The 25,334-nt window shown below is 52.5% G+C and overlaps 1 protein-coding gene across 1 annotated transcript in view; it reads right to left on the minus strand.

The window, feature by feature from the left end:
• Positions 1-1,578: 1,578 nt before the first annotated feature.
• Positions 1,579-25,334, minus strand: part of KIF26B (kinesin family member 26B) — a gene marked incomplete at both ends in the record, with an annotated part of 436,144 nt that continues 412,388 nt past the window's right edge. The window contains 5 exons of the mRNA XM_080698422.1: positions 1,579-1,727; positions 4,016-4,166; positions 4,652-4,851; positions 12,163-15,547; positions 16,658-16,820. Of these exons, the coding sequence (XP_080554548.1) occupies positions 1,579-1,727; positions 4,016-4,166; positions 4,652-4,851; positions 12,163-15,547; positions 16,658-16,820 (4,048 nt within the window). The remainder of the gene's footprint in view (positions 1,728-4,015; positions 4,167-4,651; positions 4,852-12,162; positions 15,548-16,657; positions 16,821-25,334) is intronic.

Below are 25,334 nucleotides of genomic sequence, written 5' to 3' on the forward strand. Positions count from 1 at the left end.
CAACTGAGAAACACAAAGGTTAGCAGTCCTTGGGGAGGGGCAGGGCTGTTGGTTGGAGGGGCCGCCTAGCCTGGCAATGGGCTCATGAAGGCACGCTGCCTTTGCGAGGAAGATGATGTACTGCTGGGCACATTCAGCACAGGAGGCTCCGGAGAGAGCCCTGCCTGGGAGAGAGGAACAGCCCTGGCCTTCTTGTGGTTCTGCACCTTGGCTGCACCAAGCTTACCCTGTGCCCCAGTTTCCCTCCCTAACATAGGATAACAATCCTGAAGGAAGCTCTTGCAATTGGAGAATGAGGTCCTCAGTTCTTGGGAGGCAAGACCTGGACCTCAGTGTCATTCAGCTCTGCTCTGTCTACCCAGGGCTGTGGGGTTTAGGGAGGTGCCTCTGGGTGCCAGGATCTAGGGAAGGAGCTTCGTCCCAGGGTGGCATGGGGGCGCTGGGACTGCTGGGGGCCGAACTTCTTGCTTCTAGGCAGGCCTCTGGACAATGGGAAAGTGTGTACCTGAAAGTCCCCTTCTCAGAGCAAACCAACACTGTTGGAGATTCTGAGCACGTACAGGCAGGAGGAGCTCTCTGCACTCAAAGTCCCCACCCTTGACGCCCATACATTTACAGAACTCAGAAACAGAGAAATACGGCTCTGTTGAATTGGTTCGAACTTTCAATCCAGAGCCTCTGGAATAGGCTGTGAAAACCGTGGATGGGTGGGGTTGGGCTCTGTTAGGGCACAAACAGCGCACCTGCCAGGAGAGGGCAGGCCCCAGGCCCGCGGCTGCCTTCGGGCTGCACGCTCGGTCTCCTCTTGGTGCTGACCTTCCGCACACTGTCCAGGACCAGCCCTGGGGAGGCCGCTCGCCTGCCACTCTCAGCCTTTGCACACACGGACTGGCTTGCGCCCCATGGCGGTCTACGTCCTGTTTGAGTGTCCTTACCAGAACAGCCAGAAAAGACAGTTAACATTTATTCATATGCAATACTGATTAGGAAATATCTCTACAAACACAACTCACTTAGAAACAGCAAGTCAGAAAGAGGATAAAACACCAAGAGAAAAACGAGCCGTAAATAACAATTGCAAAAAACGTGTCTGGGTTTCTTTTGTGTTCATTTTGTTGTTTTCATCGTGACTAGCACCATCTGCACACAAAGTATGAACGTAAACGTTTGGAGAATCATCAAGATTTGCAAGGCACTTGATCCTTCGTTCCGGGTCCTCCCCTGTGGGTGTTTCGTTTTTGCTTCCAACAGTAACCCTGCGTCGACCTCCCCTTTCTCACAAAACCAGACAGGAGTGAGGTCTCTCTGCTCCCGGTTCTATATACAAACAAGTTCTGTAAAGTTCCTCAAAGTGCTTTTTCTGTCTCCTGGGGCTCCGACATCCCTTGGGCTTCCCATTTTTTTCTCCTTCCACCGTGTTTGGATTTTCCCTACAGAGAGCAAAAGAGCTCGTGCTTCCGCTTAGCGCTCCTCCCAACTTGCCTCGGACCTTCATCCTCTCCTCCTAGTGTCTTTGAGTGCCGAGCACAGAGAGCCGAGGGAGGTGACATCTCTCAGTCTTGAGGGCCAGGGGACTCCTTATCGGCGCCTGGAGGTGATGTCAAAGCAGGTGATCATCATGAGATGCGCCTTGCAGAAGTTGACGCGGCTCTCCAGGCGCTCCGTGACGCACTCCAGCGCCTCCAGGTACTCCAGAGAATCCAGCTCCAGAACCTGCTCCAAGTCAACTGCAAAAGAGGAGAGCCTGGTGGAGCCACCAGCAGGGAAAAGCCTCCTGCTGCTCCACCGGACACGGCCACGGCCACGCCTGCCCCCGGGTCCAGTGGCCCTGGCATTCCTGCCCACCTGGCCCTCAGCCTCGTGGTTACCAGTTTTTAGATCCTTAATGCCTTGTTGGGGCTATTCTAAGGAACAAGATGGATATTTTAGCTCCTCTGCCTCCAGCCATCTCCACCATTATTCTTTGCTAACCATGAAGCAAGCACATCTTTGACGGGGCCGGGAGAATTCCTCCCTTTTTGGGGTCTCACTTGAGTGACATGTATACCTCTGCCTCTACCTGCCATCCTCTTGTCTCAGCCTCTCAAGCACTGGGATCACAGGCATGTACACCCCGCCCCCGGGCTGCTGCGCCTCCTCAGTGAAGGCTCACTGGCCCTCACGAGCCATATGCAGCTGCCTCTCTGGCTGAGCAACCTACCCATCTCTTGGTATGTCCTTGTGGTGTCTTGGCTACTTGCTGATCATTCAAGTAATACAATACACAGATCAAGTTTAGTAAGGAAAGCTGGGCGTGGGAGCAAATGCCTGTAATCCCAGTATCTGGAAGTCTGAGACTGGAGGATCTCAGGTTTGAGACCAGCCTCAAAATAAAAAAAGGGCTGAGGGTTATTGCAGAGCTAGAGTGCCCCTGGGTTCAATCCCCAAGACCAAAAACCAAACCAAACCAAACTGAAGGCACCGTTGGAAGGAGTGCCCTGGGATCATGAAAGAGGACAGGGTGTCTGCAGGCAGCGAGAGAGGAGCACCCGCTCTGTTCGTGCCTGGTCACAGGGCTGATGTGCACGGCGCCTCCTGTCCTGCAGCCTCATCAGGACCTGAGGAGCGCCCTTGGGAGGAGCTCCTGGTTGGTCCAGATTGCATTTATTTGTTTATTTTGGTACTGGAGTTTGAACCTAGTGGCATTCTAAATCTGAGCTACACCTCCAGCCCTTTTATTTTTTATTTTGAAACAGGTTCTCACTGAGTTGAGAACCAGAGATCTTCCTGTCTCAGCCTCCCAGATACTAGGATTGCAGGAGTGTGTCACCATGCCCGGTTGTTTGTCCGGATTTCTAACAGAGGAGCTAATGTGGTGTATTATGTAGAGAAGCCTCTTCTGTTGGGAGACATCTAGGTGTTAAACTTTGAGCTAATTATAATAATTACTCCAGACATTGAGCTTCACCATGGGCCGAGCAGTATAATACGCACGTGACCAACAGTGACAAAGGGCTGCTTATATGAAACAGGCACAGTTATGGTTTCTGTTTTACAGTGAAGGAGGCCAAGACTCAGGGAAGCTGAGCATCCTTCCCAAGGGCTTAGCACTAGGGGTGGGAGAGCGAGGTCCCTGGGTCTGCGGGCACAGCCACAGAGTTACAGCCCCAGCACCCACAGGTGAGGGCAGATGCTACTACCTCCCTCACTTGGGACAGAAGCCTGTTACCGGTGGCTGGAAGGATTCCTGCCCTTTCTCCTCACCCAGCATCATTCCACAAGTATTTTTTAAACCAGCCTCTTTGGGACACAGATCTAAGCCTCTGGACTCCACTGGTGGGGACATGGAGAGGGTAAGGTTCAGGGGTAGTGGCTGGAGAGGGCACAGGTGGCCGTGAGCTGGACAGGAAGCAGAGGGAGGGAATTTTAAAGACAGGTGAAGTCTTCTGCATTGGGCCCCATAGAAGTGCCATAGTTGGGACCAGATATAAGCTTTACTTTGTGGTAAATGGAATAGTTAGGAACAGATCTGAGACAATTAAATCTGCCTCTCAAAGAGAACAAAATCATTTGGAATCACTATTAGATGGTGACTGTCATCCTGGGATTTTTATGAAATGGGAATAGCCCTGGGCTGCTCTTCCTGCTCTCTGGGTCCTCCGCGAGGCTCCCGTGGTGGCAGTGCGCCCTATCAGGGCTCTCTGAGTGCTTGTCTATTTCAAGCTGGATAAGCAGTGTGATCATGCGGCCTAGGCGAGCTGTGACGCAGCCTTCAAATGTGGGTGTGCTTCTGCCACATGCAGGGGGATCTCGTTTTCAGGTGCTGTGAACTGAGACACATGAGAAACTATCTGGCAAGAGCAGGGTCCTCCCTCTGCCGTCCCGGCCTCCTGCCCGCGTAGGACAGCAGGTCTGCTCGCCGGGCAGCCATCTCCCCTCAGATGGCCTCCGGGCCTTCGAGGCACATGGCAGGCAGAGGTTACCCGGAGGAGGCACCAGCCTGCTGGCCGCAGCGATGAACAGGAACCCGCCTTACATTCACGGAGCCACTTGTTGGGATCCAGCATCAGGTACTGCTTGGTCATCTCCAGCTCCTTCATCAGCCACTCGTACTTGGCGCGGACCTCTGCGATTCTCTGCTGGCGGTGCTCCAGAATTTTCAGCTTGGCATTGAAGCACATGACCTCCTGCGTGCCGACAGAGGAGACAGGGGTGGTGGAGAGAAAGAGAGGTGGGCTTCTGCTCCAGGCCAGCCCATGCAGCCTGCTCTAGGGGAACCACTTAGAAGACCGTAGGGAAGGAGCTGGTCCCCAGGATTCTGGGGGGACCCCGGTGACCTCAGATGACTTTCCCTCTTGATAGATGACACAACTCAGACACGGCAGATACTGGGACATCCTTAAATTCTGAAGGCAGAGGGAAGTCCTAGGTGGACACAGGCTGCCCTGCATTGGGGTGCAAAACTTCAAGAGCAGGAGCCAGAGGCCCCAGTGGGGAGGGGTTAAGGTGCTCCAGGAAGAGAGAGCCCTCTCCAAAGTGTCTGAACACTGCTCTGCAGAGACAGAGTTTCACGGCCACCCACCCACACTGGAAGCCACCACCGTCCCCTGGTCTGAGCCCCCTCCTCGGGTGGGACGTGGGGAGCTGTCGCCATGTGGGAGGGTGCCCTCACCTTGCTGGTGCCCCCTCGTCGCCGCTGCAGGCGCTCCACGTCGTCGATCTCATAGACCTTAATCTCAAAAGGCTCCCCGAGGCCCCTCTGGGCACTTCTCAAAGGGCCGTCCACCCAGCGGAGCCCCGCGCTGCTGGCAGGCTTCCTCAAGGGAGAGGTGTCCAGGGACAAGGCAGGGATCAGCCTCCGTCTCTGCGGGCCTGAACAGGGGAGGAAGGCACACGGATCTTTCTGTATTTCTGTCTCTTCAACCCGCCTTTGATGTGAGGGATGAGCTGCAGAGCCCAGTGAAGCCCCGCAGCCCCCTCCCACCCACCGGGGCACTCACTGGCCCAGACCAGCACCTGGCTTCACCCGGGAAGCTGACCGAGGCCAGCCCTGCCTTTAGGCCCCTGACGTGCAGCCCAGAGCCGACGGCCACATGCCCAGGAGGACAGATACGCATTACAGAGAGTTAAGAAAATGTCCTTGTGAGGAGAAAAAGGCCCGAGTGTTTGGTGGAATGGATACAGGAATTCCAGAAAACACTGCATATTTTTTTCTTTTTTTTTGTGGTACTGGGACGGAACCCAGGCACCCTACCTTGAGCCTTTTTAATTATTTTATTTTGAAACTGAGAGTCTTGCTAAGTTGCCAAGGCTGGCCTTGAAGCTCTTCCTGGCTTAGCCTCCTAAGTACTGAAATTACAGTCATGTTCTCAGAATTTTTTTCTCTATAAAACATCTTCTGCACTCTAAGCTCCCTTAATTTCACATCTGATCCCACTTTTTAGAGTCCGAATCTTTACGTTATGATGACACACACATACACCACCACCACCACGACTACTATATTTAGTTTTCAACGAAGTACAGGCACTGATCTACAAGAAAGATCAACCACCAGGACAAAGTAAATGTCTGGTCCTTAACATCCAACACTCTGACAGTGGGAATGAACCAAGAATGCTTCACACTGCACAAGTGGCGTCTGTCCTGCTCTCATCTCTCTCTGGGCTTCATAACAGTGTCAAAAATACCCCCTATAGCCGGGCGTGGTGGCGCACGCTTGTAATCCCCGCACTTGGGAGGCAGAGACAGGAGGATCGCGCAGGTTCGAAGTCAGCCGCGCGCGGTGGCTTAGGAGACCCTGTTTCCAAATAAAACTGTAAAAAAATAGGTCTGGGAGTGTAGCCCGGAGGTAGAAGGGCTTCCAGGAACCCCAGTACCACAAAAAAAAATACCCCCTATAAAATGGAAACCAGTCGTGGTGTGTGTGTGTGTGTGTGTGTGTGTGTGTGTGTGTGTGTGTTGAGGTGTCTCTCAGTGTTTGAACGGAGCTGTGCGCCCTCAGAGAAATTCAGGCATTTCTAGGTAACCGCTATGGATCTGTTTGTAGAATAAAAGGAGGGGGAACTCAGAAGAGTCACAGAATGGGATGGTGTATTAGTTAGCCCTTGCTGCATAACAAATGGCCACAATCCTATCATCTAAAAGAACTACCATGCTGGGCGTGGTGGCGCACCTTGTAATCCCAGAGCTTGGGAGGCTGAGACAGGAGGATCGTATGGGTTCAAAGCCAGCCTCATCTACTTAGTGAGGCTCTCAGCAACTTAGTGAGACCCTGTTTCCAAATAAAACATAAAATAGGTCTGGGAGTATAGTCTGGAGGTAGAAAGCCCCTGGGTTCCACCCCTAGTACCGCCCCCAAAATAAAAGAACTACCATGTAGTTCACATGTCCTATTGCAGGAGTCTGGGTGGGTGCTTCCATCTCAGGGCTCTCCTAAGTTGCCAACAAGTGTCAGGTGGGGCTGCAGGTCAGTAAGGGCTTGGCTGGGGCTCAGATACCCACGTCTAGGCTTGCTCACGTGACTCTGGTGGGCGACTTCAGCTCACTGGCACGTGGCCACCTCCACAGGCCCATTTATGACACTACCTGGCTTCCTCCAGACTCCAGAGTGAGCAAAGGCGCCTAAGACGGAAGCAAGTGTCTTCTGGACCCTAATATTTATTTATTTTTATTTATTTTTTAACTGGGGACTGAACCCAGTGGCATTCTACCCCTGGGCTGCACTCTCAGCCCTTTTGTTTTTTTATTTTTGAAATAGGGACTTACTAAGTTGCTGAGGGTATCACCTGTGATCCCCCTGCCTCAACCTCCCCCGTTCTGGGATTGCAGGTGTGCACTGCAGCCTGGGCTGAGCCCTGACCTGGACTGTGACAGTACCCCACTTCACCTCATCCTGTTTGCCAGAGGCCAGCGGTGCCGCATGATCACCAAGAGGGGCGAGCCCCGGGTGCTGGCGGGCGGCACGTGGCGCCGTGGGGCTGTCTGCACAGGGTCACCTCTCGCCCGCCATACCTACACAGGGCTGCGTAGGGATGGGACAGAGCCCAGCCCGGTGGCGAGGGCCTCATGGAGCAGCTCTTCCTGGAGCAGCATCCCCTGGCCACAGCAGCCTTTGCTGCACGCCATCCTCTCCAGGGGAAGCGCCACCTCAGGCCGAGTCGCAGTGCTGGGGACTACGGTGGCTTCTCCTGCAACTCGTGAGCAGGTAATGGTAACATGATTTGAAGTCTTGTTGCTCACACGTTGATTCCATGAGTGAACTGACATCCCTCCCCCGAGGAGCCCCCAGGGCCTGCCCCTCCAGTGGCATTGTGGGTCTGATGCAGGAGGTGGAGGGGGCCTGTGGTCAGGGTAGGAGTGGGATGTAATGCCCTGGATGCTGGGCTCCTGCTGTTCTAAAGGCCCAGGGACGGGTGACTGGCCACAGGGCCGGTCCTGGCCCCACTGCAGTAAGACGGCTTGGACTCTGTGTGTGCAGGCTGCCAGCCCCACCCCACCAGCAGATGTTTCCAACTTTTGCTGAGGTCGGCCATTTCCTTCAGGATTGCTGGTGGGGTCTGGGCAGTACCCACAGGGAGCCAGCCAGGCAGGGCCACGCGAGGCCCCACCACATGCTGCCTGCGGGCCCAGGGCTGCACGGGAGCCAGCCGCCTCCCAGGGCCTCTCCTCAATGTGCCCTCGGTCAAGACATGCGTGCAGAGGAATCCTCACTGCTGCATGACATGCTCCAGAAAGTCAACGCTTGGGGCTACTGTGGAAGTCCCAAGCTGACCCTCCACCCTGGGGCCGAGCCCTGTCCCTCTCGCCCTGGGTGTGGCTGCCGGAGGTGAGCACTGAGGGCCACCACACTGCCACCCTCTCCCTCTGTCCTCCACAGACGGTCCTCACACCTGCCTTCTGCTTTGCGACTGCACGGGTCACACATCAGGGAATAGGGCTGCGGAGGGCAGAGGCCTGCGACACTCCCCGAGGAATGTCCTCTGTCCACTCCACGCCCCTTGCCTGGGCCCCCAGCGCCCACTTGCTGTGTGCTGGGTGCCAGGGGAGCCAGTGAGTGGAGAAGCAGGAATCAGTGACACGGAAGGAACCACAGATGTGGGGAGAGACGGAGAGAGGGAACCTGGCGACGTGTGTGACTTTACGACCCATAAGAGCCAGCTCCGTAGTCCCCAGATGAATGAGGACAGCGACTCGTCATTCTGGGATTAAAGGGTCCAGTGTTCTAGGCTAGAGATGAGAAAGAGGTGGATGCCACAGACCACCCAGCCGTGCTCTGGCAGAGCCGGGGCTTTCTCCCACACTCTCTGGGACACGGCCCAGCACCCAGGGCAGGAATGCCGCCTGCCTCCTCTGCCCCTCCAGGGGCCTCCTCTTAAGGAGCTTCCTGGGCATCTTAGGAGTCAGTTGCTTCCCCCGCCTGCCCCAGTGGTATATCACAAAGGTTTTTACCTGTCTCTAGTTCTGTCTCTAGACACACTCTGGGAATCAACTCTATCAGTAAGGAGCTCACCTTCCTCCCCTTCTACTGAGCCCATGGCCACTGAACAAACCCAGGACACACACGTTCACACCACGCAAGAAGCAGACGGTGCTCTCGGGCCCCGGCCAGCACCATTAGTCAGGTCTTTGGGCAGTATTCTGTGCACTGGCCCCCATGCCTGAGCCTCGTCCACCACAGGCAGTGGACCACGGCCCGCATGACAGCCAGCCTCCGGTGGTGTTTCCTCCACACCGAGAGGAGGGGATGAGTCTGGTGCTTGAAAACAAAATGACAAAGGAAGGAGAAGCCCAGAGTGTAGCACGCATCACCAACGGGACGAGATGCGAGCCGCCTTTAGGACTAGAGCTAAAGAACTGCGGTGATGCTGGATGGTCTCTCCCGGTGCCTGTATCATGAAGGAATCAGAGAGGCACGGGCATTTTCCCAGTAACAGAATTCAAGTTCCTTTTTTTTTTTTTACTAAGGAAATAACCAAAGCATTACAATTCTCCAAATTCAAAAGCCATCTCAAGTAAAAGATAACTGCCCGTATCCTAATTCCAAGCATCTCCAGTAATTGTACATTCCAGCCACCTGCTCAGGAATTTCCTGTGAGTTTTATGGCTTCCCTTAAAGAAGTGTTTCTGATTTATGCTGATCATGCCTGATAGCCAGCACTGCTCTTAATAGTAATCATAAATAAGCAGGATAAGGCTACTTACCCTGAGCAGTGCACACCTCCACCACGACAGGCCCCACAGAGCCCAGGGCCTGTGGTCTTGAAGGCCGGATGCTCCGGAGTGTGGTGCGATCCCACCTCTTGCACCTGCCCTGGAGTTTTTCACCTCCCACCATTTTCCCTGAGCACAGAGACCCCGAGCAGGGAGCTGTGGAAGAAGTGGCCAGAGCAGTGCGGTGCGGAGCCCACGCTGCTCCCACGCAGCTCTGTTTCATGCCTCTGTTTCTCCACGTATTTCCTTTCTCTTTATCCCACTTTAAGTCAGCCAATAAATTAAAGTCTCAAAAAGAGACAGTGAAAGGACAAAGTGGTTCGGCAGGCTCACGGTGCTAACTTAGAGCGCAAGAAAGAGGCATTGCTGTGGCACCAAACACATGGGACTGGAGGCCGATGCCGCGCGGTCACCTGGACTAACACCAGGAGGCTGAGAGAACCGGGCTTGTCAACCGTGCCCTCGGCAGGCCGCGGGATATTCCCCCATGAAGACTGGTGTAGCCGGCATGGTGGTGCATACCTGGAATCCCAGTTCTTGGGAGGCTGAGACAGGAGGGTTGCAGATTCAAGCCCAACCTCAGCAACTTAGTGAGACCCTCAGCCATCTAGAGAGATCCTGTTACTGTATAAAAAATGAAAAGAGCCAGGCGTGGTGGTGCACGCTTGGAATCCCAGCATTTGGGAGGCTGAGACTGGAGGATTAAGATTTGAGGATCCTCAGCTACTTAGTGAGGCCCTTTGCAACTCAGTGAGACCCTGTTTCAAAATAAAGAGTAAAAAATAGGGCTGGGGATGTTGCTTAGAGGTAGAATGCCCCTGGGTCTCATCCCCAGTACCAAAAACAAAAAAAAGAAGAAAAGAAAAAAAAAAAAGAAAAAAGAGAAGAAAAGAGATAGGGGTATAGCTCAGAGGTAGAAAGTCTCTAGGTTCAATCCCCAATCCCCCTCCTCTAAAACATTCTGGTGTAAGTGTTCTTGTTATTTTTAGTGACTAATGTCTGTTCACTTCAATGCCCTTGGCCTTGGCAGGAGGACACAGCAGCTGTTTGGCTGTGCCGAGTGGCTCAGCACTTTTCACTTGGCTTTCATGGGGCTCTGCTCCGAGGTCTGCTGCTGAGACTGAGGGGTGAAGCAGAGCAAAGTCCGTGTGTATCAGAGCCCGAAATGCACCCTGGGACACACAGACGTCAAGGTGCTGACAGCCATGCCAATCCCAGCATGCTAGAAAGAGACATCTCACGGCCTTGGCCTGTGATCTGAGACAGGTGGGTGGTGGGACTGTCTCTATCAGGGTCTGGGGCTATAAGGCTGCATATCTGCTCAAGCCCTTGGGTGGACTTCTTTGACTGGAGGAGGACCAATGAATGGTTCCTGATGTGCACTGGTCACAGACCTCGCACAGACCCGGTGCTCACCAGTGGCAGGAGGAGGGGGGAAGCCACCTGGGACTGACAGAAGCAGCCGTGCGGCAGGAAAGGGGAGGTCCCCTTCTGAGCGTCACTCCGTCTTTGAATCCCATATATGTTGGTGGCACCAGTATTCTGCAGTGAGTGGCTTCTGAGAGCTCGTGGAGAGCCTCGCATTCTGCAGAGGGCCGGCGGGCTGGCAGAGGATGATCCAGGGCTCACCACAGGCTTTGCTTCATTCCTTAAGGAAGTGAGTGCTTAGCTGGATGTGCTGGCGCACACCTGTAATCCCAGTACTTGGGAGGCTGAGACAGGAGGATCGGAGGTTCTAGATTAGCCTCAGCAACTTAATGAGACTCTCAGCAATTTAGTGAGACTCTGTTTCAAAATAAAATAGGTTCTGAGGTGTAGCTTGAGGGTAAAATGCATCCGAGTTCAGTCCTCAGTAACCCCTATCCCCACACACATGAAAGTGAAGGCTTAGTCTAGAGAGTGAGTTGGGACAACGTCTTTAGAAGACTCTTAAGAGCAGAGATGTCTCCAGGCAAAATTCCTAAGTAGCTGAAGTAACTCTCGGTGTGTCTGGTCTCTGCCCCTTGCCTCCTCTCCTACCTACCCTACGGGTGCCTCTCTCTGCTGCTCCCACCACAGCTGTCACCTCAGACCTCAGGGCACAACAATGGCTTCTGAGCTCTTCCAAGAGTGTGTGATTTTTTTGGAGGGGCTCTGGGGATTGAACCCAGGGGCAATATACCTCTGAGTTCTACCCCTAGACCTTTTTTTTTAAAATTTAGAAACAGACTCTTGCTAAGTTGCTGAGGGCCTCGTTAAGTTGCTGAGGCTGGCCTCAAACCTGTGATTCTTCCACGTCCTGGGATTCCAGGCGTGCACTGTGACACGCAGCCTTAGAGTGTGCCTTTCGACATCAGACCCTGGAGACGGCAGACTCCTCCAAGAGGGTGTCAGCCATGGAGGCTGACACTGTGTGGACAGGCAGGACATGGCGACCCCTGGCCTGGCAACCATGCCTGAGAGAAGAGTGTCTCTGGCGTGGGCGTGGAGGAAGGGCCTCGACCACGGCACCTTCATCAAGACAGCTGGTGCTCCACCTGACTTGTAGGGGAGAGGCTGCAGGGCCTTGGAGGCCACAAGCCCACAGGTGGCTCCTGCAGCCACTATGCCTTAAAAGTGGGATCCTTCAGAAGGCTCTAGAAAGTAGGCCTGGTCCTTGAGCCTCATGTCTCTGGGCATAGGGTGCAGGAGGCAACGGAGGGGGAGCATTTCTACCAGCCGTCCCTGCAGCGGGAGGTGCAGTGCTCTGCAGCTCCTTTGGCACCGGGCACCGGCCTGGCCCCTGCTCCTCACCAGAGCAGGTGATGATGCAGGGGGTAGCCTGAACAGTGACATTTGCCACGATGTCCCCAGTCATGGTCTATGGGTGACGGGCTATGGGGGGAGAGGCCAGCCTCACTCCCCCAGGGCCTGGCCGGCCCCACCACCCACACAGGGCAGGGGGCCACAGGTCCCGTCCACCCTGCGCCCTCCCGGTGCCCTGGCGCCTACCTGCGTTGGACCGCTTCTTGGGGGTTTTGAGGCTGCGACACCTGCCGCCAAGGGAGCTGTTGTTCTCGCTCATGGAGTCCTGGGCCGAGGAGGCGCTGCCCGTGGCCTCGCTGTCGCGTATCATGCTCTCGTAGCCGCTGCTGCCGCCGCTGTGGTAGAACAGGGCCGTCTTGCCCATGGCGGGCGGCAGCTCCCCGCTCAGCACGCTGCTGTTATCACTGCCATGGCCGCTGCTGCAGCGGTGCGGCTTCCGCGGCGGAGTGACCTTGCTGTAGGGCGAGGGCAGCAGGTGCGTGGCTGGCTTGTCCTCCGCCTCTGCCCGTGCCTGCGGGCCCCGGGCGGCCGCGCTGCCCTGCAGCAGCTCCGAGATGCGCCCATTGACGGCACGCAGCGGCAGCTTGGAAGCCAGCCCCGAGCTCCGGTTCCGGCTGAGCGACTGGGTGGACCAAGACATGTGTTTTCCGCTGGCCGGAAGGCTGGCGCTCTGGCCCACTGACTGCGGCAGAGACTTGGTGGAGAAACTGAGGGTCTTGGTGGTGGAGGTGGAGAGGCTGCGCGCTTTGGGGCTGGCCAGCAGGAGCTTGCTGACCGCTGAAATCTTGGTCTGGCCGGCCTTGGGCGAGGCCCCGAGGGGCTGCGCGCCACTGCAGCTGGGGGGTGAGGCCCCGGAGCCGCGGCCGGGGTTCCTGCTTGCGCGGGGCATGGTGCTGTCCTTGCTGTGTATCCGAGAGCTCATGGAGGACAGGCTTTCAGCCCTCTCCAGCGACAGGCACTCGTAGTGGCTGACTGTGGTCCTGCCAAGGGAGTTGGTCCTGCTGGCCAGCTGCTCCAACTTGGCACTGAAGAGTTTGCTGCTGCTGCTGCTGCTGCTGCTGCTGGTGGTGGTGGTGTCCTTCGTCTTGCTGCCTGGCTCTTCTGAGAAGCTGGCCAAGAAGGTGGCTGGCTGGCTCAAGGGGCTGCTGCTGGCACTGTGCTGGGGACTGGCCCGGTTCTTCTGGTCCAAGCTGGACTTGCGGACGGGGGGCAGGGGTGGAGTCCCTTTGGGCCGAGCCAGGACACAGTGCTTGGGTGAAGCTACCTTCCGCTCCAGGGTTGCCCTGGAGGGCTGGGCTGCTGGGGCCAGGCCGCTGCCATTGGCATCCACAGCACTGTGGTAGAAGATGCTGTCCAGCTCCTCCTGCCTACTGGCCTTCTGAAACGCCCTGGGGAGGCTGCTTGACTTTAGGCTTTTGTTGGCATGCATGGGACTCTGGCCCATCAGGCCAGGCAGGGCCGTCTCGCAGCCATCCACAACCCTCCTGCAGGTGTCGGTCATGGGGGAGGCAGACACCTCCCCGCTGCTGCTGCTGAGCCTGTCCCCGGGGCTGGCCTTGCGGTCTTGCTCCTGCTCCACTCTGGCCTCAGGCTTTGGCGTGCCCGTGGCAGTCTCACACCCAGTCCCCTCCTCGCCCAGAGAACTGTTCTCTTTCTTCACCTCCTCTTCACGTTTTAGCCATGGGTCCTCAAATTTCATCTCTTTCTTTGCACTGGTTCCTTGGCTCCCCTGGGCCGGGGCTGCTTCGGGGGCTGCTTTGGAGGCAGCAGTGGACGCTGGGGGCTCCCGGACGCCCCGCGGGGTCACGGCGATGCAGGGGTAGACAGTGATGTTGGTGTTCATGGGGATGTACCCCTCGCAGCTGCTCAGGCTCGCTGTGTTGGAGATGGTGACCATGGCCTTGCCCAGGGTAGAGATTCTGCAGCCTCTGATGGGGGTGGCTTTGCTGCAAGCATCCTCCCCAACCTGGGACAAGATGAGCAGGTTGTCGGGGCCAGCCTTGGGCTTTTCTCTGCACACTGCAGCAGTGGTGTTCTGTCTGCCTCCGACAAAGTCGGAGGCTGGCGGGTCGGCCATGGCTTCCCCGTGCCCAAAACACGTCTGGGCTATGAAGCTGTGGCAGGTCTGCTCGCCCTCGCTGCCCACACTCATCTCACTCAGCCAGGAGCTGATGGAGGAGCGCCGGCTGCCCGCCTCTCGTGCCTTCTCCTCCAGGCTCAGCTTGGGCAGGGGCACAAACTGTGTGATGCTCACTTCAGACATGGGGGCCATGCTGGAGTAGCACTCCAGGTCCTCGCTGATGCTGCTGATGATGCTGACGGGCCGGGAGCCGGAGGCCAGAGCCTGCACAGAGCAGTCACTGTTGAAGCTGATGATGCTGGTAGGACGGCTGCTGTCCAGGACCCCGCTGATGGTCAGCTCCTCCACCAGCGTGAACACCAGCTCGTCCTCCCCGTTCAGCTCCAGTGGCTGCTGCACTGTCACCATGGTGGTGCTACTCACGATCTCCTTCTTGGAGTCTGGGGGGGATGCTGCCGGAGGCTCATCATCAACAGGGGACTCTTGGAACCCCTCACTCCCTGAAGACATGGATTTCTTCAGAACCTGGGGGCTCATTCCAACCGGAGGGGTACGCACCTCAGGCTGCAGCAGGGACTCACTGGAGACCATGCCGGAGTCCTTGCTCAGAGTGGGTGGCGGGGCAGGGGAGGGCAGGACCCCCTTCTGGGTGTACACTTTGCATCTCTGGGAAGGAGAGCTGGGGGGCTTGTACTCTGAGGTCTTGGACAGGCTGGCGACGCCCAGCCGGGGGGAGCCCGTGGGCCTGGGCTTGCCTTCCAGGAAGCCGCAGGAGCTGAGGCTCTCCCGGCTGCTGTGCAGGCTGGGGCTCTGAGCAAGCTGGCCACTGCTGCCTGGGATGCTCCTGGGCGAGGCCGGGGTGGGGCTGCTGCTGAGCGCCACGGCAGGCACAGGGGAGCAATTCCTTTGCATCTTAGAGGTGGGGGGGTCCGTGCCTTCCCTGTCCATTATCCGGCTGTGGGGCCCGTTGTCTTCCTTACTGGACTCAGAGAGCAGATTGGCCCCAGCCACATGGCTTAAGGGGGGACACCTGCTTGCTTGCTCCGCCCCACACTGCACAGGCAGCTCTTCGAAAGGAAACCTGCTGGGCTCCTCGCTGCCGTCAATGCAGTCCAGCCTCTCCTGCAGCTCGGCAAATGTGTTGCACTTCAGGCAGTCCCTCTCCGCCTGGCTGGCTGAGCTCTCACCGGCCTCTGCAGGCCGGCTGTCGACCCTGGCCTTCTGCAGGGCGGGCACGATGGGGACGAAGTCCGGGGGGCCCTCGTTGTCGGTGAGCTCCTTGTCGGAGAGGGCCGTGCCATTGGGCCCGATGTAGATGACGGTGTCACAGGAGTGCTCGCTGCTGGAGGAGTAGTCAGGGTCGCTGGACAGGTGGGCGGTGGGGAAGTCGGGCTCTGCTGCCGCCCTCGTGTGCAGGGGCCTCAGCTGTGTGGGCCTGCGCATTCTGCCTTCTTCACAGGAGCTTTCTCCCCCTGAGGAGCTCGACGTGTACTGTGTGAGAGAGAACAGAGAATGTGCTGGCTTCTCACACAGAGCTGCATGCTACGGTGACTGGGAAAGGCCAGTGACTCCACTGGGCAGAGGACGGCCTCGCAGGCTGGCCTCCTCCCCACACAGAGGCCAGGCCCGGCACCCAGGGCTTCCTCCCCATCACGTGTGTGCAGACTGCACAGTGGGGGAAATCCGGCTGCTCAAGAAAAGGGCCAGCAGCCCGGGACCACTCCTGTGCCATAGAACCAACTGGGTACAAAGCCGGGCTTTAATTTCTTGGCCTGCCTGCCTGCCTGCCTTCCTTCCTTCCTTCCTTTCTTTCTTCTTTCTTTCTTTCTTTTTTTTTTTTGTACTTGTGGATTGAACCCAGTGGAATTTTACCTCTGAGATATACCCCCCAACCATTTTTATTTTTTAATTTGAAGTAAGGTCTTACTGAGTTTTTGAAATCTCATTAAATTTACCAGGCTGGCCTTAACCTGCAATCCTCCTGTCTCAGCCTCCCCAAGAGTATTGGGAGGCCAAAAACCCTGTATGATTTAAAAAAACAAAACAAACAAACAAACAAACAAAAAAAACCCAAAAAAACCAAGCATATGAGAAGCCCTTCACGTTACCAGCTGGCCCTGGAACCAAGGGTCCACACCAGCACGGTTCTCTCGACCACTCCTACCTGACCATGCTACCTCTGTCCTGGCTTTGCCTCTGCCAGGAAAGGATCTGCGTGGTACGTGGCACATTCACTATCATGCTAAAACCACTGGACAATGGGATGAACCCAGCAGCCAGAAAATTGTCCCAGATGCACACAGGGGCCAGTGAATAACTCTCTTTGGAGTCAGCCTGTTGACTGAACACCTCCATCAAGAGACTAGCAGGTTTCACCTGAAAGGAGCGATTAATCTGTACTACCTACCGCGCACCAAGCTCCTGCTGGGGTCAGGCCGCACGGCCAGGCACAGCGCCAGCCAGGCAGGGCCCGTGACGTCCTCCTGAGCCAGCTGTGCCTGTGCTCGGGGATCGCCAATGTGGATCTGGCTCTTTAGGACTCAGACCTGGGCTGGGGCTCTGGGGTTTCCTTTACGCGCCGTGCCTGCCGCGAGCTCTTACCTTAGTCTTCTTCTTCTTCATCCTCAGGACCCTGGATGCGATCTGGATGGTGGACAGGGTCTCTGCGTAGTTGCTGGCCGCGGCGGCGATATGCGCAATCATGGTGGTGCGGCAGTTCATGTTCCCCAGGGACTCCCGCAGCAGCATGGTGAGCTTGCTCTCCCTGCCAACAACAGGAATCAGGGCATGGCCGCCCCGCCGCGTGGTGCTGGCGGGGACTTCGGCCTGGAAGTGGCTATGTGTGCGGGTGGGTTTTCCCTTCCTTCCATCTTTCCTTTCTTTTCTAATGGCATACCAATTAGCATCGCTTTCCAATATGGGCTATTTGCAGTTGGCAGCTGAGGATGAAAGCCAAGGATGAAATCCACACAAACGCTTCCCTGGGCACTTCTCTCCTGGCCACGACGGGCCTTCCTGTGTGTCTGTGTGTACAGATGACACCGCACATCATGAGAAATGAGAAGAAGGATCAAGGGAAAACGACTTTGTGGCTAGCGATCTGGCAGACTGTGCGCACGCAGCCCATCTCTGATAGTCAGTCCTGTCCACGGAGACCACGCCCAGCTCTGAACTTGTACTGAAGATCTGTCTATGTGTCTACAATATGTGCAAAATTCCTTCCTTCCTTCCTTCCTTCCTTCCTTCCTTCCTTCCTTCCTTCCTTCCTTCCTTCTTTCTGTGGATTGAACCCAGGGTTCAGTTCTATTTCTGAGCTACCCCTTTCCCTCAAGCCCTTTTCATTTTGAATCAAAATCATACCAAGTTGCTGAGGGTCTCAATAAGCTGTGGAGGCTGGCCTTGAACCTGTGATCTTCCTCTCAGCCTCCCAAGTACTGGGATTATGGCGTGTGCTACCATGTCTGGCTGCCAAATGCCTTTTGCAAGAAGTTGCAACAACTTTATTGTCACTGTCTCCTAACTCTCATACTTGCACCTAGCAGCACTGAAGGAAAAGCAAATAATATTCCTGGTAAGTGCAGAGACTTAAAGGCCTCCTGTGGGAACTCTGTGGTTGCTTTGTGGAGCCTGAGTTTGGAGAGCTCTGCCTCTCACAGCAGGATGCTCCCTGGACTTGGTGGAAGCCAGGGAGGGGTGAAGGGAGGGGCAGGAACCAGAAGCTGTCAACAGGAGGGAGGGAGGGAGGGAGGGAGGGAGGGAGGGAGGGAGGGAGGGAGGGAGGGAGCTAAAGAGCCTGGAGAGCTTTCAGGACCCAGCTCAGCACAACCCACAAGCCTCCCTCAAGACCAGCCCTGCCGGAGAGCACCTAGGGCCTGTGGGGCCTGCCCTGGACAGCTCAGTAGGAGCAGGCAGAGCTCATGGGGGCTGGGGAAGAACTGAACTGCTCTTTCAGATTGCTGTGTTTTAGGGACACCATTCAACCTCTGACTACACATGCATTTAAGAATGATTATTTAAAATCATTTAAATTATTTCAAGTGAGTTTTAAGATCATTTTAAAAATGATTTTAGCTGGGAATGGTGGTGCAGTTTATAATCCCAGTCCTTGGGAGGCTGAGACAGGAGGATCACAGGTTTGCGGCCAGCCCCAGCAATTTAGTGAGGCCATCTGCAACTTGGTGAGACCTTGTTTCAAGTTAAAAAAAAAAAAAAAAAAAGAATAAAATAGGGCTGGAGATGTAGATCAGAGGTAGAATGCCCCTGGATTCTATCCCTAGTACTAGAAAAAAGTCCAAGCCATCCACATTTTATATTTTTTATTATTATTATTATTATTATTATTATTATTATTATTATTGCTGGGCTGGGGCTTGAACCCAGAGTCTCACGTATGCTAAGCAAGTGCTCTACCACTGAGTTCCATCCACAGAGCATGAGCAGTTTATTTGGGGGGTACTAAGGAGCGAATCCAGGGGGCATTTTACCTCCAAGATACATCTCCAGCTCTTCTTATTTTTATTTTGAAACAGGGTCTCCCTAAGTTGCTAAGGCTGTCCCTGAACCTGCAATCCTCCTGTCTCAGCCTCCCAAGTACTGGGATTACAGGCATGTGTCACTGCACCCAGTTTAAAGAAACACATCTTAATTAATAGCATGCCACACTCTAGGAACAGGGCAGTGTAAGCAAAGCCCAACGCCCTGCCTGCTTTTGTAAATAGAGTTTCACTGAAACACAGTCAAACCGAGTTGCTTACATAGCCACCGTGTCTGGCTGCTCTGGTGTTACAAGCAGAGCCATAAGTGCCAACAGTCTTTAGTACTTGGTCCTTCACAAAAAAAAGTGTGCTGAGCCCCTCTCTGCAGCAGTGACAGCTGTCCCATTACCCCAGACACCGAGTCTCAGTTTCCTTAGTGCTCGGGAACCTGTTCCGCAGTGTCTGCACCGGACCTCTTATAGTTCAGATGCTTCATAGGGAAATAGCTAAAGTCAATTCATGGAAACAGGCAAAGGACGCGGAATCCTTGGCGTCCTAATCACAGCCATCGGGGCGGCTCCAATACCTTCCTCCTACGTGCAAAGCTGGCTGCCATCCAAAGGGCCATGAGGCTGCTGTGCCCAACTGACCAGCTCAGCGCATGGGCTGCTCGCCCTGGGCATCTGTGGAGCACCCACTCAGGTGAGAGGGACCAGGATGTACGCAAGGGGCCCTTGTCCAGAGTGAGGGAAACAGAGTGAGCTCATTTCCACATCACGTAATGAAGCCCGGAAGAGTGGCCTCAGCAAGGCGGCCAGCTAGGAGTCCCTAGCCCTTGTCTTCTCCCAAAGGCAGCCCAAACCACAAGAACTATACTTTAGCTGGGACTGGTGGCACACACTGTAATCCTGGTATGTGAGAGACTGAGACAGGAGGATTGCAGGTTTGAGGACAGCCTCAGCAGTGTAGGAAAACTCTCAGCAACTTAGTAAGAGTCTGTTTCAAAATTTAAAAAAATAATAAAAGAGTGGGTAGAGGTAGGGAGAATTCCTTGGAGGTAGAATGCTGCTGGATTCAACCTCCAGTACAAAACAAAAAACAAAAAACAAAAAACAACCAAAAAACAAACTATACTTTGATGAAAGTGGCCAAAGGAGAGTGCTGGAGTGCACCAAAGGAGCAGCCCCGCAGTCGGGATCAGCTCAGAGCCAGGAAGGACTCTCCCTGCACAAGGAGCTGCCACACCACCTGGATCACCCAAGTCCTCTCGGCTGGTGAGTAGGCGCAGCCTGGAGCCCAGAGCTGTGCTACCCTCAGGAAATGAGCCAGTGCCACGCCCATCGCCTGAGGCCGGCACTGCTGCTGCTGTATGTCCTGTCCTGGGCACTTGCCCCCCCCACTTCTATCCCAAGGGCCATTCAGCCACTACCCCTGCCTGAAGGCCTCCATCCCCAAGCCTATCTTGGGGGAAGCTGCCATGTGCCCCTCCCATCCACCCCGCCCTTCACTGCTGGGCCCTGCTCCTCAAGGTGGGAGCTGACTCCCCTGCTCCACGCTCCCCCACACCCCAGCACAAAAGCTGAAGCAGTGCTCTGCCTCCAGGGAATCCCTGCTTTGACCTTCCCCCCTCTTCAGCAAGTAATGCTGTACTGGGAACCTAAGCTAAGGTGCTCCCTCCTTGGGCTGAACTGAGCTGGCCTCCACGCCCAGAGAAAAGGAGTTGGGGTGAGTTGGTACAACCTGCCTCCAGGACAAACACGGCAGCGGGAACTGGCCTAGCCCCTGGACTCAGCCACTGAGGCTCTCCTGCCTGGCTGGGATGGAGTCCTCGCTGCACACATCCTTGTCCCTCAGGACCCAAGCCCCGCTGGGCATCACTATTTCTGAGTCCTTGGTGTTGTAGGAAATCTGTCATATCCCACCATGCCGGGGGTCCAGTATCAGCTCTGGCTCTGGCTTCCCAATCATAGCTGTGTCTTTTCTCCCAGGGTCATAACCTCCAAAGCCCGCCTTCTTCCCCAGAGACAGGAGACCCGTGCTGTACCCTGACCCCAGGATTAGAATCACAGCTAAACCAGACCCTTCAGTCCAGGCTGCTGTGGTGTGCCTCGGAGCCATGGACCTCTACGGTGCGAGCAATCCATATCCACCCATGCCCTGGAAAGTAAACCCTTGTCTCAACCCCAGGTGCCACAGTAGGTTTTGGAGCCCATGAACTGTAGTTCCACAGCTGCTCTGAGCACCTCTGCACGTGGGACATGCCAGACCCACTGCCACGACTCCCCAATGCAGGGGAAACGGGAACAGGAAGGCCTCCAAAAGCTCTTGCTGCTGATGTCTCTCAACAGCAGACACTGCCGCCACCACTGCCACAAATTCCTACGGCCCAGACCATTGAGCACCCACACTCATCACTGATGTTGACCATAAAGAAAAAACATGGAAGCTGTACTTCCGTATCCACTCAAGAGTCACTGTGCCCTTCCAAACGAAGCCCAAGACTCATCTGTGGGCCAAAGTCTCTCTCTGCAGAAGCCACTCTGTTGGAAGAGATGACTGTTCCATCATATTATCAATGTAGAGACCCCAAAACGCAAGAGAACATAACACTACGGAAGAAACAAAATAATGTTACATTAAATGGTCCTAAAGAAAAGGAGCTTTGTGAAGCCAAGGGTGGCGGTGCACACTTGTAATCCCAGCATTTGGAGGCTGAGACAAGAGGATCACAGTCCATGGTTCACAGAGAGCTCAGCTACTACTTAGTGAGGCCCTTTGCAACTCAGTGAGATACTGTTTCAAAATAAGAATATAAAATAGGAATGGGCTGTATCTTGGGGGTGGGTAGAATGCCTCTGGGCTCCATCCCCAGTACCACAAAAAAAAAAGAAGAATAAAAAAGAAAAGACAAGGAGATTTGTGAATTACTTTAAAAGGAACTCAAGATAATGGTGCTAAGGAAACTCAGCAAGATAGAATAGAGAGAAAAACTCAATGAATTCATGGAAACAACTCATGATTTAAATGAGAAATTCAACAAAGAGGGAGATAGTATTAAAATAATCCAGTGAATATCTTAGTGCTGAAGAATTAAATGAATCAAACAAAAAATACAGTACAGGGTAGCACTAGCAGACTAGATCAAGCAGAAGGAGAATCTGAACTCAAAGATATGGCAAGATAATTTAAAAAGCAGCAAATCACATCTGAGGGAATCTCATATCAGTAGATATAGATTTTTTTTGGCAGTACTGGGGATGGAATCCAGGGGTGTTCTACCTCCCGGCTACACCCCCAGCCCTATTTTATAATTTATTTGGAAACAGGGTCTCACTAAGTTGCTCAAAGCCTAAGTAGCGAGGCTGGCTTGAACCTGTGCGATCCTCCTATCTCAGCCTCTCAAGCCCAGGGATTACAAGCGTGTGCTACCAAGCCCGGCTAGTAGATATAGATTTTTAATGGATTTATTGGGAGAAACCCTGAAGGAGTGGAGAGAAAATGTATGACATATTCAAAGTGCTGAGCAATAAAACCTTCCAGCAAAGAATACTATACCCAGAAAAACTATCCTTCAGAAATGAAGAGAATAGAGTCTTTCCCAGATAGGCAAAAGTTAAGGGACTCCATTACTACTAGAACTATTTTACAAAAAAATGGTGTGAGAGTTCTTCAAACAAAAAGAAAATAATGCTAATTACTAATATAAGATAAAATAGAAGTATAAAATTTACTGGTAAGGTAAATATAGTCAAATTCACAATAATCTAATACTATAATGGTGGTATATGTCATTTATATCTCTAGTATAATGTTAAATTCAAAATAGTAAAAAGCTATATTTATAATAAATTATTAAGTAACATACAATATGAGAACATGTAAACTATAATATCAAAACAAATGGGGGAGGGTAAAATCTTGAAATGTTTTTGGTGCACTGTAATCATACATCATAATGGGGGTACGAGATGGTAGAGACATACATGCACACCTCATTCATTTAGCTCTTCCTCATTTCCCACCCCATTCCCTTCCCTTCTCTCCTTCTTTGTCTTCTGTCCCTTCTATGACCCATTTTCTCCCTAGCTTCCATATATTAGGAAGATCATCTGATTTTTTACTTTTTATGACTGACTAATCTCATTTAGCATAATGTTGTCCAGTTCCATCCATTTCCCTGAAGATGACATAATTTTGTTCTTCTGTGTAGCTGAGTAAAAATCCATTGTGTAAGCTGAGTGTGGTGGCGCACACTTGTAATCCCCATGCTTGGAAAGCGGAGACAGGAGGATTGTGCAGGTTTGAAGCCAGCCTCACTGGCTTAAGAGACCCTGTTTCCAAGTAAAAATATAAAAATAGGTCTGGGAGTGTAGCCCGGAGGTAGAAGGGCTTCCAGAAACCCCAGTACCACACACACACAAAAAAATCCACTGTGTATATATCACATAGTTTTGTAATCCATTCATCTGTTGATGGACATTTTGGTTGGCTCTATAGGTTGGCAACTGTGAATTGTGCGGCTATAAACATAGGTACACATGCATTAGTCTGCTAGTTTGGTTTCCATTCTTTTGGGTAGACACGCAGAAGTGGTAATACTGGATTATATGGTGGGTTAATTCCTATTCTTCTGAGGATCCTCCATACTGTTTTTCAAAGTGGTTGTACTAATTTGCAATCCCACTAACAGTGTATTAGAGTTCCCACTTCTCCACGCCCTCACCAGCATCTGTTGTTGTTTGTGTTTTTAAGGACTGCCATTCTAAATGGTGAAATCTCAGGGTAGTTTTGACTTGCATCTCTCTGATTGCTAATATTAGATGTTGAACATTTTTCATACATTTATTGGACATTTGTATTTTTTCTTTTGTGAAGTATCTATTTAGCTCACTTGCACATTTTTTATTGGGGTATTTGTTTTCTTAGTGGTGAGTTTCTTGAGTTCTCTGTATATTCTAGATATTAGTCCTCTATCAGAGGATTAGTTGGCAAAACTTTTCTCCCATTATGCTGGCTCTCTGTTTAGTTCTTGACAGTTTCTTTTGCTGCAAAAAAAGCTCTTCAGTTTCATGGAATCCCATGTATTGATCCTCCTTTTAATTTCTTATGCCTTTGGGGTCTTGTTGAGAAAGTTTTTACCTGTCCCTGTGTGTTGAAGTGTTGGAACTATACCCTTTTTAAGTAGCTGTAAGGTCTCTGATCTGATTTCCAGGTCTTTGATCCATCTTGAGTTGACTCTTGTGAAGGATGAGAAAGTGGGTTTATTTCTGTTTTTTCTCCATATGCTTAACCAGTTTTGCCAACATAATTTGTTGAAAATACTATCTTTTTTTCCTGTGTATATTTTTGGCCTCTCTGTCAAAATCAATTGGCTGTAAGTGTGTGGATTTGCTTCTGAGTCTTCTGTTCTGCTACATTGGTCTATGTGTGTGTTTTTGTGCCAATACCATGCCGTCTTTATTACTAGAGCTTTGTAGTATAGTGGGAAGATGGGTAGTGTGATGCCTCTTGCATGGTTCTTGTTGCTGGGAACTACTTTGGCTACTCTGTTTTTTTTTTTTTTTTTTGGTTGTTGTTTCCAAATGAATTAAAGGGGTCAAAAAATCCAACACCTATTCATGCTAAAAGCACTGAGAGAATCATAATAGAAGGAACCCACTTCAACATCATAAAGGCAATATAAAATAGGCCCACAGCCAACATCATATTAAGTGAAGAAAACCTGTGAAAATTCCCACTAAAAATAGAAACAAGAAAAGGATGTCCATTATTACCACTTCTTTTCAATACAGTACTTGAGACTATAGCCAGAGCAATAAGGCAAGAGAAAGAAATCAAAGGAGTACAAATAGAAAAAGAACTAAAACTACCCCTATTTGCAGATGACATGATACTAAGACAATCTAACAGACTCAACCAAAAGGCTAATAGAACTGATCAACAAATTTGGCCAAGTGTCTGGATACAAAAATCAATCTTAAAAAATCAGAAGCTTTCCTGTATACCAACCATAAATCCACTAAAAAAAATCCAGAAAATTCTTCCATTCGTGATCCTCCCCCCCAAAAAAATACTTAGGAATAAACCTAACCAAGTAGGTAAAAGACCTCTACAAGAAAAATTATAAAACATTGAAAAAATAAATTGAAAAAGACCTTAGAAGATGGAAAGTTCTTCTATGATATCAAAATGGCCATTCTTCCAAAACTGATCTACAGATTCAATGCAGTAATCATTAAATTACCAAAGTTGTTCCTTACAGACATAGAAAAATCTAGAATTTTTATGCAACTAAAGTTGTTAGTAACTTAAAAATAGTGTATTATAACATATATATGTGTATACACACACACACACACACACACACACACACACACACACACACACACACACACACACACGAACCTCAGGGTATTCTATCTCTGGGCTATACTCCCAGCCTAATTTTTTAAATTTTGAAATAGAGTCTTGCTAAGTTGCTGATAGTCTTACTAAGCTTTGTAGCTGTCCTTGAACCTGCAATCCTTCTGTCTCAGCCTTCCCAGAACTGAGATCAAAGAAATATACCACCACTCCTGGCTCCAACCTTTTCATTTCTTACTTTGAGACAGGGTCTCACTAAGCTAATGAGGCTGGCCTCAACCTGAGCTCCTCCTGCCTCAGCCTCCCAAGTAGCTTAGATTACAGGCACATAGCGCATGCCCAGAAAAACACCATAGAAACTGAGATAGCTGCAGCAGTGTTTTTGGATGCCTTTGACACAGGTATTATTCTTTCCTGATTACCTGTGGCGGGGGATTCAA

Source organism: Muscardinus avellanarius (assembly GCF_963383645.1).
Source record: "Muscardinus avellanarius genome assembly, chromosome: 7".
Classification (NCBI taxonomy): domain Eukaryota; kingdom Metazoa; phylum Chordata; class Mammalia; order Rodentia; family Gliridae; genus Muscardinus; species Muscardinus avellanarius.